This window comes from Saccostrea cucullata, unplaced genomic scaffold (assembly GCF_032062105.1).
Source record: "Saccostrea cucullata isolate Sc308-1 unplaced genomic scaffold, CSIRO_AGI_Scuc_v1 ctg13373, whole genome shotgun sequence".
Classification (NCBI taxonomy): Eukaryota; Metazoa; Mollusca; class Bivalvia; order Ostreida; family Ostreidae; genus Saccostrea; species Saccostrea cuccullata.
In genome coordinates, this window is record NW_026920816.1 from 6,715 (window position 1) to 17,362 (window position 10,648).

General features: G+C 32.8%; 1 protein-coding gene across 1 annotated transcript; it reads left to right on the forward strand.

Annotated features, from left to right (window-relative positions):
* Nucleotides 1-227: 227 nt before the first annotated feature.
* Nucleotides 228-10,300, forward strand: LOC134258330 (fibropellin-1-like). The gene is made up of 5 exons (XM_062740855.1): nucleotides 228-272; nucleotides 2,456-2,531; nucleotides 4,349-4,477; nucleotides 5,667-5,780; nucleotides 10,166-10,300. The coding sequence occupies exons 1-4, from the start codon at nucleotides 258-260 to the stop codon at nucleotides 5,759-5,761; spliced, it is 315 nt and encodes a 104-aa protein (XP_062596839.1). The 5' UTR covers nucleotides 228-257; the 3' UTR covers nucleotides 5,762-5,780; nucleotides 10,166-10,300.
* The last annotated feature ends 348 nt before the right edge of the window (nucleotides 10,301-10,648 follow it).

The window sequence follows — 10,648 nt, forward strand, 5'->3', positions numbered from 1 at the left end:
TGGCCTTTTTGCCAAATTTCTTAGATCATTTGTTTCTAAATTTCCATCTCAATCCATTAAATCATCATTCGATTCACTCTAGTTAGCACACGTATTTCTTCGGAATAACATGATAAAATCGTTTTCATTTTGAAAGGAAGCTGTCAGCCACAATAGTAGTCAATCATAATTTTCGCCAATATCTTTTTACAGATCAACTGTCTTTAAATAGGGACTGGGCTCTAGCCTACACAGTCTGTTCTGAGACACCAGCCATAATGCAAACAGGAAAGGTTAGTGAAAATACTTAGATATTTGTTTTGTGGTCTTTGATTTTATTTATTTCTTGTTTTTTGCGTTTCCCTTTTTGACATTATGCATAAACTCTGTTGTTTTATGTTGCTCTTCTCCTGGTTCGGAAAAAGTGCTTTAATTATTTCAATGTGATAGAGTAACATGACAATGAAAGATGTACGTCCACACCTGTGAGACCACTGCAGCAAATTACTAAAAACTGTTAGGAGATCTTCACGATCGGTTAATTTAGCCCCGGGGTGTCGGTATACAGACTGTGAAAAAGAAATATTGCGGACAAGGTCTTTTATGAATAGTCTTGAGCTTTAATTTACTGGAGATCTCCAGAAAGGCAAATTTCTCCTGAAATATTTTGATACAAATCATAAACAGAATTGAACATTTTCTTTTGTCAGAATGCTGCTCATTATTGATACGAAAATATAACGAACTAGTTGCAATGACGTTTTTGTCAAAATAAATGGTTCTATATGCATCTATTATATATCAAAATATTTCTTATGAAAAACCAAGTCAGAAAGATTTCAATTTTATTGATGAAACTTAATATTTTTGTAAAACTTGGGGTCTTTAAAGTTTAACGTTAAGCTAATTTCATTATAGCATCAAACATTTGGATTTTGACTGAACACATGTTCATGGACACACACTTAATTTATTTTTTAAGACGCAACACACTTCCAAGTGACGTGCTAGCAGTAATCTTTAAGTATAGATAAAAATTAGTTAATTTTCAAAATCCAAAACAATGCACAAAAATTTACGAGCGTCATCAATAAAAACAGTCATAAACTGCAAAGCCTAGTCCGGTGCTGCGCTAAATATATAACAACGTCATGAATAGAAATCTCCATATTCAGTAAATAACATTGTGTTTTTAAATTCTTTTAGTGTCTTCCAAATTTGTTCACACCGTTGAAAAATCGTACATACCAATCTTACATTAACACACAGAATAAATTTCGATAATTGTATTAAGATAAATTTTGTCTCTTACTATGTTTCAACCGTATTAACACATTTTTTTGATCGTACACTGCCCCGTTAGGACGGCCGTCGTCGCCTTTTCTTTCGAGTATGACACATATTTGTTAGGGTATGTGTTAAGTATTTGAACTGTCTATATAGTAAGCGATACTTAAGATGTCATAAAATGATTATAGTCTCTTTATTTGTGTAACATAATTTAAGCTCACCTGAGCCGAAGGCTCAAATGAGCTTTTCTGGTCACATTTTGTCCGTCGTCCGTCTGTCTGTCCGTCCGTAAACTTTTCACATTTGAGACTTCTTCTCAAGAACCATTAGGCCAATTTTATCCAACTTGGTACAAAGCATCCTTAGGTAAAGGGCAATTGAAAAAAAACCACTGGGCCAGAAAAGCTGCAACTTATGTGGAAGCATCCTGGGGTAGTGAAAATTCTAAATTGTTCAAATCATGACCCTCAGGGGTAGGGCAGGGCCATCATGGGGAATAAAAGTTTTACATAGGAATATGTTGGAAATTTTTTTTTGAAAATCTTCTTTTCAAGAACCACTAGGCCAGAAAAGCTAAAACTTATGTGGAAGCATCCTGGGGTAGTGTAGATTCTAAATTGTTCTAATGATGACCCCCCAGGGGTAGTGCGGGGCCACCATGGGGACTAAAAGTTTTACATAGAAATATATAGAAAAAATTAAAAATCTTCTCAAGTATCACTGGGCCAGAAAAGCTGAGACTTATGTGGAAGCATCCTGGGATAGTGCAGATTTCAAATTGTCTAAATTATGATCAGTGGAGTAGGGTAGGGTCACAATATTTATTTCAAGGTGGAAATCTATTAAAGAACAAAATGGTCAAAGCTTCTCAGGTGAGCGATGTGGTCCATGGGCCTCTTGTTATTTTATTGATTTTTGATTTTTTATATAGAAAATAATCATTTTAATCTGAACACTTTATGTCAGAGTTTATATCATTTTAACCTTGAACCGTGCGCATTATATGCTATCTTTATGTTCTATCAATAAAAATTAAATCATTCTGACTTGTTTTTTTTTCATAAGAAATATTTTGATATACAACAGATATACATAGAACCATTTATTTTCAAAAACGTCAAAAAAATTCACAAAAACGTCATCGGCCACAAATTTTTTGCATGACCCTCGTATTTCATCTTTTCAGATACTTCTTGTTTTTTTGGTCGGGTATATTACAAGTCTACAAGCTGAGACCCTGACAAAAAGATCGAACACGCCCTGTAAGTCAACCAAATCTTTTGGAAAAAGATTAAATAAAAGTGATAAAATACATGTATATAAATCGTAACAGTTTTAAAAAATCGTCTAAAACTGAAATTTCTTATCAATGTTTTATTTTAAACAATTTCTGTTTCTATGCATCAGTATGTTGCCCGCGTGGCACAGTGATTAGAAGGTTTATTCTTCTTGAATTGCGAGTTTGAATCCCTATTAGGACGTTGAGATCTTTCCTTTGGGTGAGACATATATATATATATATATATATATATATATATATATATATATATATATATATATATATATATATATATATATATATATATATATATATATATATATAATAAAATATATAAACATAAAGGACAATGATAATACAGAACAAAAAGAAAGGGTTTCCAAAAGGATTTCGAAATTCTTTTTGAAAATACGAGGGACGTTCAATAAATAATGTCATTAGCTCGATGATATAAACATAGAAATCATTTGACATTAAACTAGATTTTCTCTCATTATTGAATCTTTAATGAATTGATAACAGTTTTTGTGACCACTTTTCATCACATAGTTTCATCGTGAGAAGCTGGGAAACAAGGGCTATTCGGGACACTGCATTATAAATGAATGGTAAAGAATCAGTAAACTAGAGTAAAAATAAAAGCTTCATTAAAGCTGCTGTAAAACGTGTTAAAATCCCATTGAAATTTTCACTGAAATATGTGACATTTACATCAACCAATGCCTGTTTTATAGACAAATAAGCAATTGAATTTCAATGATAAAAAATTATATAATGGGCATCAAAAATGGGTACCGTCCTTGCCAACAAAAATTATAGCAACTTATGTACTATTTGCCCAATTTCAACAAATAATATCTGATGATGTATGACTGACTTTAAGACACATAGCAAATTTGATATACATGTACATCATATCGGGAGTAGTTTACAAATGTTTTTTAGAAATGTTTGACGGTAAAAAAGCGTGGTACTCAAAAATCACCCTATATTTTGAAAAATGAGTGAAAACGACACCGTGTACGAATGTCTTAACAATTATTTTAAAATATCAGTAACTGTAGTTATCCAAGTTAATGGATCATGAATCTATTGCTCAAAACACTCAATACAAAATTTACCATAAGATGTACGGTGTACTTGATAAAAACAGCAATGGTCCGACAAGAGCAAAGGTATGCAAGAACACAAAGACAGATTTATATGCAATTTTCTTAAATATTAGTGGTACTGTTGTTCAATTTCGTATTCAGGGAGACAGTTTAATTTTTGGAGGAGTCTAGAAAACAATCTTTTTGCAAAAATATCGAAAAGAATGACTTAGAATCAGTAATCTACTACATTAAATTTCTTCATGACAGCGTCCAAACCCTGCACCCCTGAAGAGTAAAGGGGTTTTTCGGAATAAAAAGAAAGTTAATATTTTTCACATTAACAATATTCGCTAGATCTTTTACTTTTAGACTTGTTTCTATTTCGAAACTTGAAAAACCACCTTTCAGAAAGAAAAAAAAACAAATCCAGGAAATCATTGGATCTGCTATTTTCCAGTATACTAAGGGTCATACCCAAAAATGTGTTCTAAATACAATCAGAAATTAAATAAAAACTTTAACGGACATTTATTTTAATCAAAAGAGATTAATAAGTAAAATCATGAAGACTAAATCGTTAAAAAGCTTCTTTTGCTTCTTTCCGAGCCCCGATGACATTATTTATTGTACGTCCCACGTAAGGTAGTCTGCAAAGTAAATGCATGTAATGTATATATTTTTTCGATTATTTGTATATTGATTTCAGTAGCTGACAGTAAACCTAACACATGTCAAAATGGTGGAACATATACACGGATACAAATATCCACACTACCACGTGGACCTAAGTTCATATGTACCTGTCCTGAGGGGTTTTCAGGGATAGTTTGTCAATGTAAGCATATTTTTTTTTTGAAATGTTATGAGATTTTTCTCTGTTCGTATTTATTGTACACTTATAAAATGAGAAAATCATTACCATCTAGTTACTGAAAATACCTACATAGGTTGACTTCAAACCTTTATTAAAATCATAAAATTACCTTCTATGCTTCATTCTTTCATATTTTGTCGCCTGCATGGCGCAGTGGTTAAAGCGTCTACTCTAAACTCGCGAAGTAAGGAGTCGATCGTTACGTCGAGGGTTCGAATCCCACTGTGGGACATGGAGACCCGTCCTTCGTACGAAACCGTAAAAACCAAGGTCTGTGTCCCTGTAGGTCCTGGCACTAAAAAGATCCCTCCCTGCTCGAAGACCCTAAGTGGTGAGTATAGGGCAAAAATTTGCAGCTCTCCTCTTGCAAGTGGTGGCATCTCCATATGAGTGAAAAATTTTCTAGGGGGATGCTAAACAATATACAATCAATCAATCTTTCATATTTTCAATGTACGTAAATCATGTGGTCTGACGAAATTTGATTACACATTTATTTAAAGAAGATGGCTTTAAATATTTTTCAGGATGAAATTAGAGAGATATACCAATGAATCTTTTTGATTTAAATGTTATTTTTTCTTTAGTCCAAATATGTGACAAAGACGATTGTCAAAATGGAACATTGTGTATTTGAAAATCTCTTAGATTTAGATATTAGTTAGCCCCCTACCTGTGAAACCCGGAGGAAACTATAGATTTCTGTCTGTCTGTCTGTCTATTTGTCTGCAAATTTGTCCGTCCGTTCGTCTGTCTATCTAGTTTTCCGCACTTCATTTAAATGTTTAAATATTTTTTCTTTAGTCCAAATATGTGACAAAGACGATTGTCAAAATGGAACATTGTGTATTTGAAAATCTCTTAGATTTAGATATTAGTTAGCCCCCTACCTGTGAAACCCGGAGGAAACTATAGATTTCTGTCTGTCTGTCTGTCTATTTGTCTGCAAATTTGTCCGTCCGTTCGTCTGTCTATCTAGTTTTCCGCACTTCATTCCTTCATATTTTCAATGTACCTGAATCATGAGGTCTAACGAAATTCGATTACACATTTATTTAAACAAGGTGGCTTTCAAATATTTATTAGCTTTGAATTAGAGAGATATTTTATAACAATGACTCTTCTGATTTAAATGGGTTTTTTTCTATAGTCCAAGTATGTGACAAACACGATTGTCAGAATGGAACATGTGAGGCAGACCAGACTAATACACGTGGTTACAAGTGCAATTGTATCGAAGGTTAAGTCGGGGAGAATTGTGAAGGTAAACTTATTAATTAGAATACATAGTGTATTTGCAATTTGCTTTGCATCTTAAAATTCTCCTAGATTGTTATACCCCCCGCTTGAAAAGCGGGAGGGTGTATAGCAATCGTTAATTCCGTCCGTCCGTCCGTCTGTCTGTCCGTCCGTCTGTTACGCTTTGGGGTAACCATCTCTTATCCGCAACTCCTCTCATACCACTGAATGAAATTTGATGAAACTTTCACAGAATCTTTATTACATATTGCCATTGTGCACCTCCTATTTTACTTTTTGATCCGACACATATTTTGGGTTTCCCGGCCACAGGAAAACATGGACTTTTTCACCAGTTATAACCATATGGGAGGCGGGGGGTATCATTTAGTGAGCCCATCGCTCACAGTACCTCTAGTTTATATTATTTCCTAGTCATCTATCTGTGAAACCGTAGGGGGACTACAGGTTTCCTTTAAGTCTGTCTGTCTCTCTGTCTGGTTTTCCACACATTTTCTAAACGCTTGCAGATATATTAGCTGATTTTTGGTATGTGAGTGAATCTCGATGACGAACAAATCAAGGATGCATTCCGTTCTGCTAATTTATTATACCCCCCGCTTGAAAAGCGGGAGGGTATATAGTAATCGTTAATTCCGTCCGTCTGTACGTCTGTCCGTCCGTCCGTCCGTCCGTCCGTCCGTCTGTCCGTCCGTCCGTCTGTTACGCTTTGGGGTACCCATCTCTTATCCGCAACTCCTCTCATACCACTGAATGAAATTTGATGAAACTTTCACAGAATCTTTATTACATATTGCCATTGTGCACCTCCTATTTTACTTTTTGATCCGACACATATTTTGGGTTTCCCGGCCAGAGCAAAACATGGACTTTGCCATTATAACTATATGGAGGCGGGGGGTATCATTTAGTGAGCTCATCGCTCACAGTACCTCTAGTTTTTGAAGGATTTATGGTATTATCAAATTCTAATGGGAATCAGATTACACTTTAAAGCATGCCTTTAGCGGACTAGTATTGCTAATATAATGCTCCCAGAGTGTTTGATTCTTTACTTCATGTATGTATATGGCTTTCAATATTTATTTACATTTGCAAATATCTTTCTTAGATGAACCTATTGAAGAGAAAATATATTCAATTTTGTGTGAATTTCATTTTAGGGTCAGAGGTCATAGCGCGACCGAATCACAGAGCGACGTGATATTTTTTCTACATATTTTTGTCACAACTTGTTTTGTCTATATCTCGTATTTTTAAGTTTATAACGATGAAAAAAATAAAATATTAAACAATATGGATATTTTCCTATTATGTACAATAAATCGTCTTTCGATGTGAATAAGGTTTTGAATACTATATTTAGGCCTAGCCTTAAATTGCACTTACTTTTTTAACTCGATATTTCTTTGGAGTTATATAAATTAAAACAGGCGATACCACCGATTTTACTTCAAATATTTTAAGAACTTATGAACTAATGTAGTTAGATTATTCTCAGCTGCAATCAATGTTCTTTTACTATTTCCTGAGCTGGACCGTTAAGCATCAATGTAGACATTCAAATGTTGGAGCGAGGTTAACTACTTATAGGTCATTGTGCGTCACACATAACAATACTGCAGCCCGTTCATGTACATGTAATAAATGCAATTTCACTTGAATGTTTTCGTCTCAAATATAAATATAAGTAATAAACAACAATGTTAAAAGTTCTCTTGGAAATGAACTTTTAGTCGGTCACGTAACAATTAAAAGTTCATTTACCCGAGAACTTTTGAACGTTATTGTTTATTTCTTAAATGGTCGAACATTTCTCAAAGGAACGTTTAACAGACAAACATTGCTGCCTAACCCCAGGGATTTATCGTTTCTTTTAATTGAATTCATATCAACATTGTGAAAATCAAGTCTTGTTATTTCTTTGTTCTGTTACTCATTTTATTTGTTTCTTAGATTAAATATTCAACATTTTCCTTCATTGTTTTAATTAATATTGATAAATTATTTATCTACATCCCCAAAGATCCATTTACATTATTTTTTGATCACTTGTCGTCAAGGTTTATTAATAAATTCACAAGAAGAAACTGTTTTAACGTGATAATATCGTGAAAAAAATATAAAGTTCGACAAATGCTGACATGTTTTCCATAATATTGAATCACTTTCATGACTGGTAAGCCTTCGTATATTTTTTACTGTATTTAAAAATTTAAGAAACTTTCATAGAGTAAAAATGAGAACATCATTAAAATAGTAAAGAATAAAGTAAATTATAATTGCCAATTATGTGATGACTAATTCCATCTCAAAACATCAAATGCATACAATTTTCATAAAAATGTTCTTTCCTATAGTGTACCTTAGATGAAAGAGGGAGGGGGGTGACGGTTTACTAAAAGGGAAAACACATTTTACTAATTTCTGCTCCTATCAGTACTTACATTAGAAAAATAAAAAACCATCAAAATTTAAGTTTGTATAGAAAATCATACTTATTTCTCATTTTGTAAAGTTTTTCTCTATTGATAAAATTAAAGTTTGCTGTCTCGCCAAAAATACCGTCCATCCTAGATTTCTAATTCGCTTTACCAGTCTAGACGAACACCAAAAACGGCGTTAATGGAAGTGAGAATTTCAGTCCAGAAAAGACTCCAAAAAACGTGTCCACGCATGCGCAGTTATATAAAAAAAACGGTGAAAAATCATGAAAAGTGGGCTCTTATAAAAAGTGTTTTTGCAAAAAATTGGATTACCTTACAATAATGTAAGTTCTCAGAAATGACTTTAAATAAATGTTTTTAGAGAACGTATTTGTTAGAATTTTGATTTCATGTGCAAATAGTTTTTAATTTCAAGTCAAAGTTGACCAACTTCGAGGTTCAGCCAGACCTCGTACAAGTAGGATACAAAATACAAATTAAACATTCTTAAACTTATAAAAACATCTCTGTGGTTGATAATTTGTCTGCAGTGAATAAGTTTTTCATTTTATAACTACTTTTACTGATTTTAGAAGTTTTTTTTTTGTAAGTAAGAAACGCTGGCGAATTTTCAGTTCGAATTTCCTCTGTCTTTCATATCTATCATGTACGAATGAATTTCAGCATGTTTAGATAAGCAATGAGCAACTGCATTGTAAATACATCTTACCAATAATTAAAAAAGTACTGAATTGATGGTTTTAATCATAAATAAGAGTCGATCAGGTGACAGTTACATGAGAATCCATTCAGTTTCCACATTTCCTCCGTTGCTCTTTTTGAAAAAAGTTCACGATTCAAGTTAGATCAATTACAAAGAAAAATAAACGTTTGGGAATTAAATATCTGATAAAAGGGAAAAATATGAAAAATTGAAAAATATAATATATATATGTTGTTACTGTTAAATATTGACCGAATTCTTACCCATTTGTAATATTTTTTCGTCATATAATCCTGTATGACATCTGAATTGAGAGCGTTAGTTATCACCATCGCTATTACCTAATGTTATCACATACAGTGTATGAATAGATATAATCATGAAAACATTTTTAGAATTATAATCTATCAGTTTAAGAACTTTTTAAAAAAAATTATTCTTTTAAAATAACGGTAAAAAAAGTCTTCTCAAATCGAACCTGTTAATATCTCTGCTCCGCCGCCAAAATTGTGCGGTTTTTCACCCCCCCCCCCAAAAAAAAACAACATCTAAGTGTCTTAGAAGTAAAATTTAAGCATCTTTATAGTCGGAATGGCATAAAATTTAAATCAAGGGGACAATAAATTAAGTTAGAAAATTAATTCTTACCGACTTTATTGAATCCGGTGTCGTATATCCCAAATCACTATTATGCAAGAATACAGAGCGATAAATAAGTCAATAACCATTAGATAATTTCATTAGTACAATTATTTATTCAACAAAAATTAAAATCCAGTCACAGTTTACTAAATACAGCCATTATTCCATCGTATTTGTGGAGAAAGCGAACGACAATCCATCGTTTGTTTACATCGGAAGCCATTTTGCCGCAATGCATGATGGAGCCAAAGACTTCTTTTTTGGAGTTCATGCCGTTTTTGGAGTTCGTCTAGACTGTTTACCATTTGCGTTTTGAGTCGTTGAACTTTGAAAATTTTTCCATCTAAAACTATTTTACATGAGGAAATATACTCTGAATATTTTATTTAGTCAATAATAAGTTTTTTAGTGATATTGATGTTCAATTAAATTCAAATAGTTTTGCAACAAGAAATGTCTATAAAGTTAAGCGTTCAACGTCAGTTATAATTGAAAATATTTTATCGTCATTTTCTTTTTATGTCTATCTGCGTAAAGTTAACATATTTTTGTGCTAAAATACACAACCTCTTCTTTCATTTCTTTGTTCTCGTTTAGTTTTTTTGCCAATGGATTGTAAGCAAATTCAAGAAAGTGGTCTATCTACTTCTGGTGTGTACCAAATTTTCCCAGATGGGGATCCCTCACTTCCGGTTAAGGTGTTCTGTGACTTGGAAGCGCAAGGAGGAGGGTGGACGGTATTTATTTTTGTAAAAGTGTTCACTTAATATGAATGGGATGCTTACTTATCGCACCTGCTTTCACTTCTAATGTTTTAGAGGTCCATGTTTGCTATGCTGCTTATTTGTATTGTTTGAGTTGATTTTTGAATACTGTTATCATTATATTTTATGAACAATGCATATATTTTGACGTTATCTATGTTGTATGAATATATATATTACCTTCATCAGTACCTGGAAATTATTTTTTCAGTTTATTTGATCCATTTCAATGTTTTAAAAAAGGTTTTCTTTACTTAACATACTGTCATTCAAAACCCGACTAATTGACTTAATTGAGACCCCACCCCACCCCCAA